This window comes from Sinocyclocheilus grahami, unplaced genomic scaffold (assembly GCF_001515645.1).
Source record: "Sinocyclocheilus grahami isolate Dianchi unplaced genomic scaffold, SAMN03320097.WGS_v1.1 scaffold380.1, whole genome shotgun sequence".
NCBI lineage: Eukaryota > Metazoa > Chordata > Actinopteri > Cypriniformes > Cyprinidae > Sinocyclocheilus > Sinocyclocheilus grahami.
This window is the reverse complement of record NW_015505559.1, coordinates 1,096,861-1,117,241: the sequence shown is the minus strand read 5'-3', so window position 1 is coordinate 1,117,241 and position 20,381 is coordinate 1,096,861. Positions and strand designations below refer to the sequence as shown.

At 41.2% G+C, this 20,381-nt stretch overlaps 1 protein-coding gene across 1 annotated transcript in view; it reads left to right on the top strand.

Annotated features, from left to right (window-relative positions):
• Positions 1-20,381, top strand: part of LOC107549743 (disco-interacting protein 2 homolog A-like) — a 76,218-nt gene that overhangs the window by 9,753 nt on the left and 46,084 nt on the right. The window contains exons 4-6 of the mRNA XM_016230920.1: positions 7,941-8,060; positions 8,245-8,364; positions 14,432-14,677. Of these exons, the coding sequence (XP_016086406.1) occupies positions 7,941-8,060; positions 8,245-8,364; positions 14,432-14,677 (486 nt within the window). The remainder of the gene's footprint in view (positions 1-7,940; positions 8,061-8,244; positions 8,365-14,431; positions 14,678-20,381) is intronic.

The window sequence follows — 20,381 nt, the reverse complement described above, 5'->3', positions numbered from 1 at the left end:
TCAGAGGTGAGGGGAATGATGTCTCCAGGGTGTGTCGACCAAGACACACCATTTGAGTGGGACCCAGGGTACCGGGGTGTTACCCCACTCTGAAACAAAGGGAACGAAGACAGCACGCGTAACCCTTACCTTCACAGGATTTTAGAGAAATGGGCAAAGAATCCCGTGCCCATTTACCACCTACGTGGAATTTTTAGAAAATGGGCAAAGCAACACGTGCCCATCTACCAGCTATGTGGATTTTAGAAAAATGCGCAAAGCTTCACGTGCACATTTACCACTCACGTGGATTTAGAGAAATGCGCAAAGCCTTGCTTTACGTGGACATCTTACCATATTATCTGGACTTTAAGTTCATGGAAACCCGACCATATCTGCCAGCTGGAAGCGGCCGGCTCACACATCTCAGTGGTGATGGGAGCTCTGCCTAAGACAGCCTTACACAGGAGGATCCTGGTAATGCCCCCTGTATCTCCTGTCCGTTGCCTCAGCAAGACGGAATACGCCGGTGGCCAGAAAACCCCTCGGGGCGACCAGGCACTGTAGCCCAATCCGGGTGCATGATATTTGGATCGTACTCACCCCCATGACTTCTGTACTGGAGCTCTGCTCCGAGGCTCTTATGACCGGATCATGCTGCAGGTACCTTTATACATTCTCTAAGGTTATTTTTACACATGACCACCTCGGTCTCCCATTAGTATACATGCTCTCATGATATATGGATCATACTCACCCATGAGGCTTGTTGCCGGAGCTCTGTCCGGGGATCTTTTGACCGGACCATCAGTCAGGCGGTTACTATGATCTGGCCATAGAACCACCAAAAACATCATGGGCCCAGTAGGAGACTGTTTGAAAAATTATTGTACAGCTAACCTCGGTCAGCTGGAGATGGTGGTCATATAAGGGGGAATTAACAAGAAGGGGATTCCCGAGCCGCGGGAAACCGATGGGTGTCCCTCTCCACTCGAGAAGAGACACAAACGAGAACGGAGCTTTTTCAGCGAAAAGCTCTCGCAATGCACGCAGATTGCCTCCTCGAAGACATCGCGTGCGTGCTCCTCGCCCAAACAAACAACGCATAGATCGTGTGAATCATCGGGTGTCAGGAACCGCTGGCACGGATGTACACACTTTCTAAACGCTCCGCTAGTGCTCGCCATAGTAGGAAAAGAAAATGCTCTTACTTTGCTTTTGGAATGCACGCTTCAAACAGAACGGTCAGTGAAGACGAAGAAAGTGATGATGTGCGCTACCGGCGCCTATTTTGTACTAGTTGCGACGGTAGTGACGTCATGGCTGTCGCCGGCCAAACAAGTTGGTGTTTTTTCAATGTAGGCTTCAGACACGGGTCACGACGAGGCGTTCCCCAAACTGAGCTCAGGAGAGGTCACATATTTAACCAAAAATCACAAACACGTACAAACACAGGCGATGCCAACTGTAGGACTAGTTTAGGATTAGTAGAATATTCTACACTACGTTATGTGTTAATCCTGGTTTGGTGAATAGTGACTTAATGATTTTATTTTTTAAATAATTTAAGGGATGTTCTAGTAAGTTCCATGTATGCTGTTGATTATCACAGACTTTTTTTCATAAAAAATAGTGTTTACAGTAATACACTTACAATGGAAGTCTATAGGGCAAGACATTGCACTAAAGTAAATGTTAAAGTGCATAGTGTTTCAAAAGTAAACCAAAGTTCTAAAGTTTGGAGTCAGTAAGAATTTTTTATCACTTTTTCTTACAAGGATGTATTCAATTGAACAACAGTGACAGTAAAGATTTTAAAATGATTACAAAATATTTTCATTTCAGTCTGAATGAATGAATGGATGAATGAAAAAATTAATTAAAATTAATGAATTAATAAATTCTGTTCTTTCTATTTATTAAAAAAATTCTGGGGAGAAATGCATCATGGATCCCAACCATGATAAATAAATACTAAGCAGCATAGCTATTTTCAACATTAATAACAATAAGACATGTTTCTTAAGTATCATATTATTATGATTTCTGAAGAATCATGTGACATTGAAGTCTGGAGTAATGATGCTGAAAATTCAGCTTTGCATCACAGGAATAAATTATATTTTAAAATACAGGTGCATCTCAATAAATTAAAATGTCGCGGAAAAGTTCCTTTATTTCAGTCATTCAACTCAAATTGTGAAACTTGTGTATTAAATAAATTCAGTGCACACAGACTGAAGTAGTTTAAGTATTTGGTTCTTTTAATATTGATGATTTTGGCTCACATTTAACAAAAACCCACCAATTCACTATCTCAACAAATTAGAATATGGTGACATGCCAATCAGCTAATCAACTCAAAACACCTGCAAAGGTTTCCTAAGTGAACTTCACGAGGAATGGACTGAGGCTGGGGTCAAGGCATCAAGAGCGACCACACACAGACGTGTCAAGGAATTTGGCTACAGTTGTCGTATTCCTCTTGTTAAGCCACTCCTGAACCAAAGACAACGTCAGAGGCAAGTGGAAGGGTGGAGAAGCTTATAGCCCAAGTTGCTTGAAGTCCAGTGTTAAGTTTCCACAGTCTGTGATGATTTGGGGTGCATTGTCATCTGCTGGTGTTGGTCCATTGTATTTTTTGAAAACCAACATCACTGCACCCGTTTACCAAGAAATTTTGGAGCACTTCATGCTTCCTTCTGCTGACCAGCTTTTTGAAGATGCTGATTTAATTTTCCAGCAGGATTTGGCACCTGCCCACACTGCCAAAAGCACCAAAAGTTGGTTAAATGACCATGGTGTTGGTGTGCTTGACTGGCCAGCAAACTCACCAGACCTGAACCTCATAGAGAATCTATGGGGTATTGTCAAGAGGAAAATGAGAAACAAGAGACCAAAAAATGCAGATGAGCTGAAGGCCACTGTCAAAGAAACCTGGGCTTCCATACCACCTCAGCAGTGCCACAAACTGATCACCTCCATGCCACACCGAACTGAGGCAGTCCTACAGTTGGCATCGCCTGTGTTTGTACGTGTTTGTGATTTTTGGTTAAATATGTGACCTCTCCTGAGCTCAGTTTGGTTGTTTAGGGATATTAGCCCTCATTGAGAAAAACCCTAATGAATGCTTCACCATGTCAACACGGTAAGCTGAAGTTCCTTTCAATGATTCTGGGGGTCAGAGGTCAATATGAAGTGGTTGCTAGGCAAACGGTTTGGGAGGAGGTAAACAATCATGTATTGCCTGCTTTTGCTTTCCAGGAAAAAAGGATAATAGGTCACTACTTGTCTTAACCTGTGATAGATGTTCCCCCATGTCACAAAGTTTCACAAAGAATAGATTGTTTGGTTTTATTTAGGTCCGAGGCATGACTATGCTTTTTCTTAAAATGTCCTTCATCTGTCCCTGTGTTTGTTATAAATGAATCCTGAGGTATTTTTTAACATTCATTGGTCTCTTCCTGGTGTGATAGATGGAGGGGTCACTAGACCTGAGATCAGAGCATAAGCCTCTTTGATTTCTAATTTTTGCTGCTGCAGCTACAGCTGTGATGGGTCTTATGTTATGTAACCGCAGCGCTGCATGACTCACCAGTCTTAACCTTGTACAAGGTGGAGATTTCTCCAAATTCACAGAAACTATGCTGATATTGAGCTCCTTGCAATTTAAGATTTAATCAAACGGCTTAAATGCAGGGGTGACATAATTTATCATCACTTATTCTCAATTTAATTCCATCCTCAATAGGCTGTGATTATTACATACATGTGCCATATTCAGGTGTATAAATTAAACAAAACTGAAACTTTGTTCACTAAACATTTTGTCATTAAAATAATGACAAAATGTAATTACCAATTGTATGAAGAGGTAATTATTTTTTTATTTGATTAGATTTTTTTATATTCCATTTTAATTTTAATTCTAGTTAAAGTTTAAGTAATTGTGTTGTGTTATTTTGATACACCAAGTTAAATATTGCCTTAAAGGGGTCATATGATGATAAAGAAGATCTGTAAAGTTGCGAAGACTAAAGTCTCAAATCCAAAGAGATATTCTTTATAAAAGTTAAGAGTCAGCCACACCTATCTAAAATGGCTCGTTCTAACACGCCCCCACATATCTACGTCACGATGTGGGAAGATTTGCATAACGCCGCCCAAATGTTCACGCAAAGAAAGAAGGCGTAACTTTTATTCTCGCTGTAGTATTGTTGTTGCCGCCGCCATGTCGTGAAGGCGCTGTGTGTTTCGTTGTGAAAGTGAAACTACTTTGTTTGGCCTTCCAAAAGAGGACGATATCTGCTTCGTCATGCCTGGAGCTGATCCGTGCTGGTCGCTGAGGAAATACAACAACTTTGCGCTGTGGATCGCCGGATCGGCTTTCACCGTGGACGAAGCGGAGTCCAGCCCGGGGTCGTCACATGTGGCTCCAAACGCTCCTTCGTGGAATCCGCCGGCCGCGCCATTCTCAAGCCCCCGGCCTCTGCTCACTCTAGGCCGCCGCCGCTCACTCTAGGCCACCGTGTGTGACGCTGTGTTTCGTTGTGAAAGCGAAACTACATTGTTTGGCCTTCCAAAAATGGACACGACTAGAAATCAGTGGTTAAGTTGTATTTACAACACTGTTCCAGAACACTTCAACCCAAATATTAAAATGTGTGCAGCACATTTTATGGAGGACCGTTTCCTGATCCTGGTAGAGTAGACTACAATGCCGGCTGTTCTGACTCACAGACTGTAAGTACGTTTTTTATATTTAAAGAGTTTTTATATTTAATATTTTTTATATTTAAAGCAAGTTTTTTGAGCAGTGTAGAGTAGGGCTTGTTGTTTGTCATTTCTCCGATCACAAATGCAGACATGGTTTTATGTTTACGCGGCGAGATGCAACGCAACGCGTAAAAAGACAGTATAAGTCATTATAATCCATAATTATGTCCCCACTGGATGCAACGAATGCCTCATTTATAAGGGGTTTTCATGTTTTTGAATCATTGCTCCGGCCTGACAGGGCATCATCACAGTATGGTAGGGGCCTGCCTGCCTGTCAATGTGTGTATTTTTTCTATTCTATCTGTTTTCTTTTTATTTATTATATAAAAAAACAACAACAACAAAATAAAATCCCTTGCTACGTGTACTGCGTTAAGCTAACTGAGACTTGTTATAGTACTTGCATATCATTGCTCTCTTGTTGATTTTGATTGCTTCCGTTGTCCTCATTTGTAAGTCGCTTTGGATAAAAGCATCTAGGGATGTAACGATTAACCGCGAGCCGGTTGAAAATCTAATTAAATATGTGAAGATTCAATTGGTTGAGATGCTAAACAAATCGCGATTCAATTAGGGGTAGGAGTTTATATGAATGTACTGTATGTCTGAGGGGAACTTGCTGTCTTTCGATGGTATTTTTTCTTTTCATCTTGCCTCTGTATAATGCATATTAAAGTTCATAAGTGCAGCACTGCTTTGTTTACAGCAGAAACCAAGGAAACACGTTAAGCGCCACCTGCTGGCAGTGAGTGAATCTGCGTCTCATTCAGTTCATCTGCTGTTTCTGTTTCATGCAGATATTTTTTTTATGCATAGTTTTACAAAACTGAAGTCAAACCATTCTGTTTTTGCTTCAAATTTCGAAATTATACAATGTAATTTACACTGAACACTTTTGATTTTGCCCTCATTTTTCATGAGCTGAACTCAAAGATCTAAGACTTTTTCTATGTACACAAAAGGCCTATTTCTCTCAAATAACATTCAATTCACGGGCAACAGCTCTGGTGGACATTCCTGCAGTCAGCATGCCAATTGCATCAAAACTCCCTCAAAACTTGCAACATCTTTGGCATTGTGCTGTGTGATAAAACTGCACATTTTAGAGTGGCCTTTTATTGTGGCCAGCCTAAGGCACACCTGTGCAATAATCATGCTGTCTAATCAGCATCTTGATATGCCACACCTGTGAGGTGGATGGATTATCTCGGCAAAGGAGAAGTGCTCACTAACACAGATTTAGTCAGATTTGTGATCAATATTTGAGAGAAATAGGCCTTTTTTGTACATAGAAAAAGTCTTAGATCTTTGAGTTCAGCTCATGAAAAATGGGGGCGTTTATAATAGTGTTCAGTGTAGATTAAAAACTGCTCATGTTGCATGTATGCAGCATCTTGACTTGATTAAAATGCAGTGGTTGCCTCTAATTTAAAATGGAAAGAGCACAGACAAAGCCTTAGTTTGTTTATATGAAGAGATTTATTTTATTTGTGTTACTTATTTATTTGATTTGGGGCTTGTTTAAAAATTTCAATTTAGTTTTGTTATTTACATTTACATTATATTTAAATTTTGTTATTTAGCAAATGCTTTTATCCAAAGTGACTAACAAATGAGGACAATAGAAGCAATCAAAACCAACAAAAGAGCAATAATTTAAAAGTGCTATATTAGTATATTATTATAGTGTTATATTTCAATTTCACAAAGAAACGTACAGTATTTTGTCCAAGCAATAATAAAAGGACACTTTTAATTTATAATTTGTCTTAAAAAACTGTTAATCGAATCGGGAAATCAAAATCGTGAATTGAATCGAATCGTGAGTTGAGTGAATCGTTACATCCCTACGTCTGCTAAATGATTAATGTAAATGTAAATGTATTTGCATTCCTCTCCACACCCTGTTTGCACAGACATGATACGTCATCAGCGCGTTCGTTCTACTATTGCAGACCGAGCGAGAATGGAAGGTATTATTATTGTAATATTATGCGCTTTGTACTGTAATGTTTTCTCACCGGTGAATGAGACATAAGGTAATCTGACAGCGTTGCATTCAACCCTCCACCAACACCATCTCTCATCGCTTAGTCGCCAGTTAATCTCTGGTCTGCCTGTGCGCGTTCATGTGTTTTGGAGTAGGTGTGGCTTTGGAGAGTAATTTGCAGGGAGGGTGGGATCTTATGCTTTCAAAGCTAACTTGCTATTTCTAGCCTCGCCGATATTGCCTACACTACCTGCTAATTTTCAGTCTGTTATTACAGTATCTTTTAACTAATAGAAGCAAATAAAATAAGAAGTTTATTTCACCTAAAGTTTTTGACCTAACAGGCTGTGACTGCAACAAATTTGTTAGTTTCCTACTTTTTATTTTTGAGGCATTGATTGCACTGCTTAGCTCCGCCCACAGCGAAATGTGATTGGTCCAAAATCTGTCTCCACACAGCATTTTGTGGACCATCTATAATTATTTATTTTGCCAGTTTGAAGTAATTCATATTGGTGAGAAGTTCTCAATGGTGAACGTAGTCCCACAGCCCCAGCTGAAACTTGTTTCTTAAATTACTCATACCGCCTGCGGCTGTCACAGCAGAGCAAACTTTGCTCCTGTGGGTTGATGTAAGATTTGTGTGTCTCTTCAGCCCATGTCTGTCAAGTTTGATGAAATATTGTGAATGTTACACTCTCTGCGTCAGCACTGGATCACCATGAGAACTCTATTTGGAGCTCAGATGTGGTGTAAAGGGCCCATTGATCTCAAGGTGTTGTATTACCGAGACAGCAGAGAAGTCTGAAGTCATAAGAAGATTTATGTTGCAATCTAAATGAGAGGATAGTGTTGAAATTGAATAGTGTCACTTCAGTGGATTATTAAAGTAAATTTCTCACTGTAAGAATATTTACTTATGTCTATATGTCTGTGGGCCCAATAGGAGTTTTACTGCAAAGTTTAGTGACCTTTATTCTGTAATGTTGGTTTTGTAAATTCTTAATGTATTGTAATTTCTTCTGTGTGCAGCGGCCCCATGCTGAGTGCTTCAGTCCATTTGTTATAACTGCCCTTTCTGCATTTGTTTTACACTGCAGTTAGTTTGCTAATGGGTAAAATGTAAAGCATGGAAATTGAAGTAATGCATTTGACTGTCAGATGATAATATTCTGGTTTGTTTTGTGTGCAGGTGTAGATCCATCTCTGCAGATAGAACATAGGATCCAAACGTCGTCACAGGTGGCCCCTCCAGGCTCCAAACAGAACAAGCCCCGGGTGGCAAACTCAAGGGATGAGCGCTTCAGATCAGGTAGGAACATTTATCTGCTAAACTCTGTAATCATGAGGCACAGATACCAATTTAGTGGTGCTGGCAACACATCCCCTTGTGAAAAAGAAGAACATGCTTATAAAAAGAGCATTTAATATATGAAAATAATATATTTCTAAAAGAATATACCTACATGTGAACTGAACTATCTCTGTCCTCATAGACCTTCATACAGAAGCAGTACAAGCAGCCTTGGCAAAGTATAAAGAGAGAAAGATGCCAATGCCCTCTAAGAGACGCTCTGTTCTAGTACAGTCTTCAGTTGAAGCGTGCACTCCCCCAGGTAAACACACACACACACACCACAGACACGAACAGAGCTAGGAGTGGAAGGATTCTTTACAATTTTATGGGAGCACTTTCTATGAAGGCTATAGCAGAAAATATTTCGGAAGTGTTTTTTTTACTTTATATTTAAATTTTTCAGCTGACAGCAGTTGACAATGTGCATTTCAGTCCTTGATAGTATCAATATGTTTTGATCTTCTGAGCCTTGAGAGAACAATGCGTAGTTTTCTGAATAATAGGCTCATTATTTACACAAAGAGAATGGCTCCTGACCACTCAGTTCCCAGACCACCTTCCCACACGCCTGTATATGGAGATGGTTAACAAAGTTCCAGCTTTATTGACCCACTGGCTGCATATTTAGTTATCACATTTAGTTAACACACAAACTTTAGCTAATCCAAAATGGATTAAAATGTACAGTTTGTCTGCTACATTGGTGCTGCTGGCATGAGCGAAGCCTTCTGCTGAAACATATTCAGATTTACAGGTATTAGGATACATGCTGCTCCTGCAAGGTGAAGTGGAAAGAACCCTGTAGTAGATCTGGACATGTGGTGCTGGGGAGGAAGAGGGCTAAAGAAAATAGGTCAGAAATAAATATGGTTGCATATATACGAAAGAGAGATTGTTTGGCTTGGGCTTGTGTAGTTGTGGGCTTGGAAGAACCAATCAGCAAATTTTCATACCTATTGGTTATTTAGTGCTGTATCTGTGTTGGTGTTATTAAAACAATAAGACTATATTTGGCCTTGACTTCTTTATGATTACACATTATTACAACCTGTGGTCAGAGAAGCTCGTCTCCTCATATTTGTGTAACGTCTTTGCTTTGTCCGTCAATTTGGATTACGTTTTTGTCTCTCCCTTTATGTTTAGCGTTAATGAGTTTCTGAGTCTTGGTGTCCTTAAGCACTCTTCTGTCCTTCTTCGGTTAGAATGATGAAGTCAGTGAAAGGTCAGCGGGATTAAAGGTTCAAGGGTGGGGTCAGATCAGCATAACGGGCCCATTCAGGGTCGCCCCCTGTGGGAATTGGTCATGGTCCGCTAATTCTTTTGTGCCCTGGACGCAGTAATGCGCACACACACATAAAGTGGCTAAGCTGTCTGACTGCCCCGACGGAGATGATCTGATAACCCATCTGGCCTGTCAGATACCCCTCTTACCCTATGCCCCATAACCTCTCACCTCATTCTTGACCCAAAAGGGTAAAAAATAAGCCATTATTTACTTTATTGATGACAGACTTAAATGACTTGTGCCTTATATAAGTCTTCTAAATAGCATTGTGTGACGAACAAATCAAATTTTAAGCCATTAATAGCTATAAATTGCTATAAATGCTAAGAAATCTTACCCTTCAATCCTACTCTTCACAAATCTTATTTTCATCTCCATATAATCAAACATTTCCTCTTGCGATCAGTCATGTGACATGCGAGAACCAATGGAGTTTGGTATCACTGACATCAAACCTAGCAAACCTCTATATTCTATAGCAACAGAGCAGCTTTATTACAGTGTGACTGATTCGATTTAACTTCTGTCTGGATCTGAACAGCTTGGAAAATGCTGTCTGACCCACTTTCTTGGCCATTTTTGATGTTGTCTCTCATCTTATACGGTTGTACATTCATTATCCTGTTAGCTCCTGATCTGTTGAGTCCTCTGAAGCTATGCTGTTTGTCCTCTGGATGTGACCTCATACTCTGTTCTGGTGGAGTGACTGATAAAGACGTTTTAGAAGAATTATTTCTGTTTTAAAGGTCAGGTTTTCAGTACAGCAGTTGTTAAAGTCTTAAGTCTTCGTTCTGTCTTCTCTTGACACACCTACTCATTCCAGTTCATTTCTGCCTCATTCTTTCTCCTCGTCGTCATTCTCAATTTCTCTCTCATATCACTTCTCTTCTCCCATGACTCTATTTCATGCCTATTGTCTCTGCCTCTCTCTTTCTATCTTACTCTTTCTACATCTGTGTCAAGGTTACTCTCGGAGTGCCTGAGGACATGAAGTGGGAATAGAATTACAATAGTTCTCACAATAATGAGCCTAGTTTTTTTTTTGCTAGCTGCTTATAAATTATTAGACATGCAGAAATTTTAAGAGCAATTCAGATCACATCTAAACAAAAATCCCTAAATCTGACCAATAATAGTGATATAGTGAATAATGGTAATAGTTTGATTAAAAAAATTATTTCATTCCAGTTCATTTCTGCCTCATTCTTTCTCCTCGTCGTCATTCTCAATTTCTCTCTCATATCACTTCTCTTCTCCCATGACTCTATTTCATGCCTATTGTCTCTGCCTCTCTCTTTCTATCTTACTCTTTCTACATCTGTGTCAAGGTTACTCTCGGAGTGCCTGAGGACATGAAGTGGGAATAGAATTACAATAGTTCTCACAATAATGAGCCTAGTTTTTTTTTGCTAGCTGCTTATAAATTATTAGACATGCAGACATTTTAAGAGCAATTCGGATCACATCTAAACAAAAATCCCTAAATCTGAACAATAATAGTGATATAGTGAATAATGGTAATAGTTTGATTTAAAAAAAATAAATAAAAACAATAATATTGTGAAATTTTATAATAACTGTTCTATTTTAATATATTTTCAAATGTTATTGATTTCTGTGTTGCAAAGCTTCATTATTCCCGTTTTCAGTGTCACGTGATCCTTCAGAAATCATTATAATATACTGATTTGCTGTACAAGAAACATGTCTTGCTGTTATTATCAATGCTGAAAACAGCTGAGCTGTGCATGTTTTTGTGCAAACATTATTTTCAGGATTTTATGATGAAAAATTTCAAAAGCATTTACTTAAACTAGAAATCTGTTGTAACTTTAAAAAAAAAAGTTTTTACTTGATCACTTGATCAATTTAATGCATCCTTGCTGAATAAATATATTAATTTCATTAAAAAAAATTATATTTTTGTTTGTAGCGTAGCGTATTTTACAGAATTTTGAGTACATTTTGTATATATTGATATTTATATTATTGAATATTGGTCTTGGTCCACCTTGTTCTCTAAATTAGCATCCTCATTAGTCATTTCAGTTTCAAAATGTATACAATTTCTAAACGTTTCTACTCGAACAAATGCTAAGCTTCGGGGTTTGTTGAGGGTTCAGGACTGTTTTGAACTAATAATAACAGGTATCAGGCACCCTTCAGTGCAAGTAGATTATAATTTTCATAAGAATGCTGTTTTGAAGAGATACATTAGACTAATGCCTTTCACATTTAATGCATGACTGTTTTTTGCTTAGTGTCTGTCTCCTAATCTGCTGGACACACTCCATAGTAACTGCTCCCTGTAATTGCACAATTAATGTTAAATGAATCTGCTACCACCTACAGGCTTCTTGTCAGTCAATCTAGCTCTCCTTTGTCTTTTACGCTTTCCTTTTGTCCCTTCTTTTCTCTGTTAAATTCTGTGTGTGTTTAAGCTGTTTGATGATGAAAAAATACAATAAATATCGAAAAAGTAAGTGCTGAAATGGGTTGTGCAATTTTGTGAGATGTTGTTTAAAAGAAAAAGTATTACATGCGTATTAAACTTCATTATGTAACTCAATTAATGTTAAATGAATCTGCTACCACCTACAGGCTTCTTGTCAGTCAATCTCGCTCTCCTTTGTCTTTTACGCTTTCCTTTTGTCCCTTCTTTTCTCTGTTAAATTCTGTGTGTGTTTAAGCTGTTTGATGATGAAAAAATACAATAAATATCGAAAAAGTAAGTGCTGAAATGGGTTGTGCAATTTTGTGAGATGTTGTTTAAAAGAAAAAGTATTAAATGCGTATTAAACTTGTGTTTTTGTTACAAACATGATTGGCACCTTAAAGTGTGTGATTTGTTCATTAGTGGTAATAACCTAACGATCATTAGAGTTTACTTTTCTGATGGAGTTAATTGATCATGAATTCTCACTGTTGTTACACTTTTTAAATCCCAGCAGAAGATGCCTTATGCGTGATGAAAAACTACAGATGGTTTAGCTATGTGACATATTTTATCCATTAATTGGCGGACACCTGTTATTTTCTATGGCATTACGTTTATAATGTATTTATAATTGGGAAAATGGTGTGTGTTACCGTAACTGCAGGCCTCACATGCTTCGTTTCTGACCACATGAGCATTACATCAGATGTATTTTCCAGCTTAACCTGCCGGCAGTTCTCATCAAAGTGATATTTTAGTCTGGACTGAGAACAAACGCTTTTTGCTTTCTCTTCCACGATGATCATATATTAGTCCTGCTGACGTTTATGATGGAAGCTTTGAATGGCTTTTATTTTTTCATAAAGACATTTTACAGTACAGTGGTTCCCAAAAAGTATTTTTTTTTAAAAAAAAGAAGATTTTTAACTCTGAAATGATAAAACAATAAATATACTGTTCAAAATGATGATGGATGGAAATTAATGTGACATTGGTTATGAAATTTTAGTGGATCATGTTGATGTGTTTACTTGAGGAGAACTTGACTTCATGCATCCATTAAAAATCACCAAAACACCAGCTGACTCAAAGATACTGAGCAAAAAAATCATCCTAACTTTGAGTGCCGATGACACTTGACATTTTGTGTTTAATGAAGTGACATTCAGACATTTTTAAGTGTGATTCAGGAATCCATTGTATAGGATGTTAGTTTCATATCTTAATTTCTGAGAGTGTGGGGTGAAGAAAGGCAGATTTTCAGATGTGTTAGATGAAGGGTAATAACTAGAGTTATGTAATGCATTGATTGTTTGAGGTCTTAAAGCTCTGAAGTGATAATCAGACTCTGACATGTTATCCAACTAAGTCAGTCTCCATGTAATGCCTTTTTTTATATTTCCATATTGGTTAACTTATAATGTGAGGTTCAAAGATCTGCATAATCTAGATTCAAAACCAACTTTAAAAGAAATTGAGAGTTTTAGCAGAGCAGTATTTTCTTGTGTTTTCAAGAGCTGCTGAATGTTGATCGCAGTATATATGATATATATATATATATATATATATATATATATACTGTTATTTATGTACTAAAAGATGTAATTAAAGTTTTCATTACTATTTTGAATGTGTTTTTGTACTTATACTTCATTTAAACATTTTTTTAAATATTTATTTCAGTTAGTTTTCATCTAATATTTACATTTTATTTAATTTCAGATTGTCTTAATTACAGAATTTAACAGTTTGAGTTAACTAGTTTCCTCCAGTTTAGCTGTGGCATCCAATTTTTTCTTTTTGTTTGTGGACCCCTAATCTTGAAACTGATAATCTACCATATGATCAGACTTACAATTTCACATGTAAGTTATTGTAAACTTGCATTAAAGTATAGACCAAAATGACAATTTGACCTGGGCTAGTAAGTGACCACCCAGAACATCCTAACAACTACATACATGGCTTCATTAAATAATTGTTTAAAAAATAAGACTAAATACCTTTTTTAGGTTAATTTTATCCATTTTAATTTCAAATACTTTCACAGTTTCATAAATGTGACCCTGGACACAAAACTTGATTTATACTGAATAAATAAGCTTTCCATTGACGTATGGATTGTTAGGATAGGACAATATTTGGCCGAGATACAACTATTTGAAAATCTGGAATCTGAGGGTGCAAAAAAAAAAATCTAAATATTGAGAAAATCGCCTTTAAAGTTATCCAAATGAAGTTCTTAGCAATGCATATTACTAATCAAAAATGAAGTTTTAATATATTTACAGTAGGAAATTTACTAAATATCTTCATGGAACATGATCTTTACTTAATATCCTAATGATTTTTGGCATAAAAGAAAAATCGATCATTTTGACCCATACAATGTATTTTTGGCTATTGCTACAAATATACCCCAGCGACTTAAGAGTGGTTTTGGTGCTCCAGGGTCACAAATCACTGTTTTATAAAATCTCTCTTTCACTAATCACATAAAACATAACATATACACTTTTAAAATTTTGTTTTAATGACAGAGTGCTGATTTTGAAGTAAAACTGTTCCACCTAACCATTAGTCCTCTTGTTCTTGACTTCCCAGACACCTCCTCTGCATCAGAAGACGAGGGCTCGCTGCGCCGGCAGGGCCGGATCGCCTCCTCGTCTCCATACCAGGCGCATCCCAGTGTAGAGCACTGGTTTAACAGAGTCATCCAGGGCTCCTCCACCTCATCGTCCGCATCTTCCACCTCCTCCCACCCCGGAGGAAGACCCCACCATGCCACAAACGCCACCTCTGCTTCAGCTGCAACCGTACTGGCCGACCTCATGGCTCACACACAGCTAGGTCAGTTCTCACTCCAACTAACCTCTCTTCATGTCTTCAGAACAGACCTACCCTCTGGCTTCATCCACTCTGTTTTTAGATTTATATGTCTTCTAAAACTCAGATGCAGGTTAGGGCCCTGCTGAAAAGAAAGAGCAAAATGTGTGCTGCTGAAAGAAATAGTCCACCTAAAAAGGAAAATTCTGTCATATTTACTCTATATTACATATTTACTAGATTCAAACTCCAAAATAACAAAACAGCACTATAAAGTGCCCTATATTTAAAGTCTTCTGAAGCCATACAGTAGCTTTGTGTGAGGAAAAGATAAATAAAGGCTTACATTTTGGTCTATTCCTGACACAAAGCTGTCATATGAATTCAGCAGCCATAATATTCTTCCAAATTGTTTTGTTCTATTCCTTTTTTATGTTCTATGGAAGAGAGAAAGAAAGTCTTACAAGTTTGGAACAATAGTGGTTAAATTATGACAGGCTTTTAATTTCTGGGTGAACTCTTCCTTTAAATTGGATTAACCAACATTTCTTCCGTGGTCAGCCTACACTACTGTTTAAATGTTGGGGTGGAAAAGATTTTGTTGCTTTGTTTGTTTTTAAAAATAAATGTATAATTTTTTTTTTCCCGAAAGATCACATTACATTGATAAAAAGTGACAGTAAAGACATTTGTGATGTTACAGTATCACAATATCACGTTTCTAGTAGAATAGTAAGCAACATAACGGTTTTCAACATTGATAATAATCAGAAATGTTTCTTGAGCTGCAAATCAGCATATTACAATGATTTCTGAATGATCATGTGACACTGTCACAAGTCTGAACTCCGGTGAGTAATGATGCTGAAAATTCAGCTCTGACATCACATGAATAAATTACAATTTAAAAAAATATTCAGTTGGATCACAGTTATTTTAAATTGTAGTAATATGTCACAATTAGTTTTTACTGTATTTTTGATCAAATAAATACAGCCTTTAAAAAAATCATTAAAAAAAATCTTCCTGACCTCAAACTTCTGAACAGTAGTGGACTTAACAAGTGAAGTCTGCTGTTGAACTGCTTGGCTACTGTCTGTTGGCCCGCTAGCTAGACCAGCACCAAAACCAAAAACTGAAAATTCATGCTGGTCTTTTTAGCAGGGTGACTGGAATTGTGTACTGATCTCAGTCCTGGAGCTCTGATTTTGATAACCCTGTCTTACTCCTAAGTGCAAAATCATCAGCATGCTTTGCAATGTTTCTGTTACAGCTCATACCTTAAAAACTTTTTTTTGCATGACATGCTTACACACTGCTTATGTTTACAGCACATGGAGCACTTTACTACTCTGCTGCTGCCCACGGCGATGATAAAAGCATGGTTTTTAATGTCCTGGCTGCATGCTTGCATGGTGCATGGTTGGTTTTTAACTTCTTATTTTTTTCCGCTGAGATGGCATATCTTTAGGGTCCTGAAGCCAATCTGCGCAGATAAAGCCAGCATTGGCCTTGTTAGTTTGACAGGCAAACAAAAGATCTGAGCAGGTTCCAGTACTGCTGTGAAATAATCATTTTTGGTAACCTTCACTGTTAATGAAGGAATATCTCATACAATACTCACCCTCATAGTGTTCCAAGCTTATGATTTGTTTTACAGTGAAACACAGAAAGCGACATTTTGAAGAATGTTCCTGCTGCTGTGTCTTATACAATGAAATAAAGTGAGATATGTGGATCAAATTCTAAATATGACAAAAAGCACCATGAATGTATCGTAAAAGTAGTCCACACACCTGCCATATTTATACTTTAACTCAACACAGGGCTACAGTACATTTCAACACTGTAAAAAACTGTCAATTTTAACAGTAAAAGACTGTAAAAATGCTATGGTAAAACCTGTTAATTGGTTAACTGTAAGTTCCCTTTCAGTCAGTCACTCCGAGTCATGTTGGTGACCGATGAATTGGTATCTCGCTTAAAAAAAGAAAAAAGTTTGTAAAGAGTGTAAACTAAACAAGCCAATGCACATTGCGATGATTGCATCCAGCTGCCGTTGATCACAGTGTGAGCATAAAAAGGCAGCCGGTGCAAAGCATACCAGCTTTTCGCTTCGGAGCCGAGCGACAACATTGTTCTGCTCCTACCAAACTGCTTTGTGTGTGACGAGTCTTTTTGTGTTGGCGGACGGCACTTCAGTGGTGGTCGTTCCGGTGTCGAGTGGATTGCGCACTTCAGGCTGCACTACCCCCTGTCGTGCTGCAAATGGCCGTTTCCTCTCTGCGTCTCAGCACGTAAAAGAGCATTTCCCTAAAAGAGCCAATTTCTCTAAAAGAGTACAATAAGCGAGTGCGTCTTTGTAAAGACGACGGATCATCTTTTTAAAGAAGCCGTTTCACCCATGCGTTTCTGGTTGCGGTCGTTACCTGGCGCCGGGTGATGGTCACGATCGCTGCCTCACGTGTCTGGGCATTAAACACGCTGAGGTGGCGTTCGCGGAAGATGCGGGAAGATGACCATCTCGGAGCTGCGGGCCAGGCTCCGTTTCCTCCAGGGAAGCAGAGCTCCATTGCCTCTGCCGCGATCCAGTGTTCGGCCTGGCGGCAGCCAGGTGTAGACTACTTGGGCATGACAATGAGGGTGGTCATGATCTGGAAGTTCTGAAAGGGCTCCGAACCGCTACTGACCTCACACTCCGAGTGACGAAGGTCACCGCTAGTTCTCTGGGTCGTGCGATGTCCACACTTGTGGTCCAGGAGCACCATCTCTGGTTGTGTCTAGTTGATATGAGGGACACTGACAAAGTTCGGTTCCTTAATGCCCCTGTGTCCCAGACCAGCCTCTTCGGCAACGCGGTCGAGAGCTTGGCCCAGCAGCTCTCGGCTGCACAAAATCAGACTGAGGCAGGTCGTCACACCCTGCCCCGGCGGTCAGCTGCTGCCTCCACCCGTCCGCCAGCTGGAGCGCCCCAGCCTGCTCATCGCTGAGGGCGGCCCCCTTCGTCTGCCCCTGCTCCCGCGCCGCATCCGCAGCAGCCTCCAGCAAGCGGCACCGTGGAGCTGGGCGTAGGCAGGCAGCCCCACTCATCCAGGCCCCCGTCAAACCTGGCGGTGAGCGAAAGAGCAAGAGGCCCCAGGACGGGTGACCCAGAGAGGGAGGAAGCTGCTCTTTGGGGGATGGTGAAGGCACCTCTCCCTCCCCCGGAGAAGGGCCGGGTGGAGAATCTGGAAAATCTCGATGAGAGAGCGGTTTTCTCTGTCCCTGGGTCCCAGGAGGGCACGGAGAGTCGCAGATGAACCAGCACCGGACCACACTCATCCTACTCCATCGCCAGCAGGCAGCAGCGGGCGGTTCGAGAGCATCAACAAAGGCCCTACTCACGCACCTGTGCCAAACTGTGGAACCAGATAAGCGTTGCACTGCACACTCAGACTCCTCTTCAGTCCGCTCACAAGCCGCCCGAGTTGGGTCCCTGCGTTCCACTTGCACGGTATCTGGGTGCCTGGCTAGCACTGCCCAACCCGTCTCATTGGCTTCTGCGGACCATCAGCCTCGGCTATGCGATTCAGTTCACCCGGCATCCTCCCAAGTTCAGTGGCATCCGCTTCCCGACAGTGAAGGCGGCTGATGCTCCTGTCTTGTGTGCGGATATAGCAGCCCTACTGGCGAAGGATGCGATAGAGCCGGTCCCTCCAGCCGATATGAATACAGGGTTTCACAGCCCTTACGCAGTATGCGTTTCCCCCAGTTAGCCTTCTCGCACAGACACTGTGCAAGGTCAGAGAGGACGAGGAGCAGGTCCTGCGTGTGGCGCTGTATTGGCCCACTCGGACCTGGTTCCCCAAACTAATTCTCCTCGCAACAGCCCCTCCCTGGCAGATTCCTCTGAGGAAGGATCTACTGACTCAGAGACGTGGCACCCTTTGGCACCTGCGTCCAGACCTCTGGAAACTTCATGTCTGGTACCTGGATGGGACGCGGAGGTTCTAGGTGTCCTGCCTCAAGAGGTAGTTGACACCATCACTTCGGCGAGAGCACCGTCTACGAGACACACTTGCGCTTTGAAGTGGAACCTGTTCGTCGAGTGGTGTTCTTCTCACCGAGAAGACCCCCGGAGATGCCCAATCAGAGTCGTGCTTTCCTTTTTGCAGCAAGGGTTGGAGTGAAGGCTGTCTCCCCCAATCAGAGTCGTGCTTTCCTTTTTGCAGTAAGGGTTGGAGTGAAGGCTGTCTCCCTCCACCCTTAAAGTCTATGTTGCTGTGATTGCTGCTAACCATGACCCCATGGAAGGGAAGTCGGTAGGGAAGCATGACCTGGTCATCAGGTTCCTTAAGGGGGGCAAGAAGGTTAAATCCTCCCCGGCCCCTCTCCATACCCTTTTGGGACCTGTCTCAAGAACACTACAGCAGGGCCCATTTGAGCCTTTGCAGTCAGTCGAGCTAAAGTTTCTTTCAATGAAAACTCTGCTCCTGCTTGCACTGGCCTCCATCAAGAGGATAGGGCACCTGCACGCATTTTTGGTCTACGATTCGTGCCTAGAGTTTGGGCCGGCTGACTCCCAGGTAATCCTGAGGCCCCGACCCGGCTATGTGCCCAAGGTTCCCACTACTCCCTTCAGGGATCAGGTGGTGAGCTTGCAAGCGCTGCCCCCGGAGGAGGCAGACCCAGCCCTAGCTTTGCTCTGTCCCGTCCGAGCCTTGAGATGCTACGTAGACCGGACACAAAGCTTTAGGACCTCAGACCAGCTCTTTGTCTGTTACGGAGGCCGGCAGAAAGGGAATGCCGTCTCTAAGCAGAGGATGGCCCACTGGATTGTGGATGCCATCACCCTGGCTTATCAGGCACAGGGTGTACCCTGCCCGCTCAGGTTGCGAGCTCACTCTACTAGGAGTGTTGCATCCTCCTGGGCGCTGGCTCATGGCACTTCACTGACAGATATTTGTAGAGCTGCGGGCTGGGCGACCCCCAACACATTCGCTAGATTCTATAGCCTTTGTGTGGAGCCGGTATCCTCCTGTGTTCTCACCTCAAACAGGTATAGGTGCTGAGAGGCCCCGGTTTAGTGTCGGCTTGTTAAAACTGCTCCAGAGTGTCCGTACTGTAGGCCCTGTCGAGCTCCTCCGTCCCCTCAGCAGCCAGACGTGGCGGAACGTTCGGTGCCAGGCCCTCCCTCACTGAATCCGTGAGAACCGGTAGAGGGCTGGGTTCCATATGTAGAGGCCTAAGTGGTTCCCATATGTGTAAAGTCCATGATATAGCCTCAGAGCCCGTGTTTCCCCGGCAGATTTCTGCCATTTCCATGAGGGTTACAATCACCTCTAATCTTCCTTATGCACCTAAACGGATGTCATATGTGTAAGTGCTTCCGAAACCTCTTTTGGGAAGGATGGGGCTTCCGCAACGTTCCTGTTCCAAGTGGAACGGGTAAGTTTTCCCAGTGTTATCCAATCTCACTGAGTGGGTAGGGCTATGACAACAGTGACTGGTCTTGTTGTTGCGAGCCCCGGCCTACACCACAAAGGGGCGCAGGCGGCTCGCACAGGACACTGGAAGGGGCAGCATCTATGGTGCTTTGGTAGGGAACCCAATTCGTCGGTCACCGACGTGACTCGGAGTGACTGACTGAAAGGGAAAGTCTCTGTTACGTATGTAACCTTCATTCCCTGAAGGAGGGAACGGAGACGTCACGTCCCGTCGCCACGGCTGCTGTACCACCGCTGAGCGG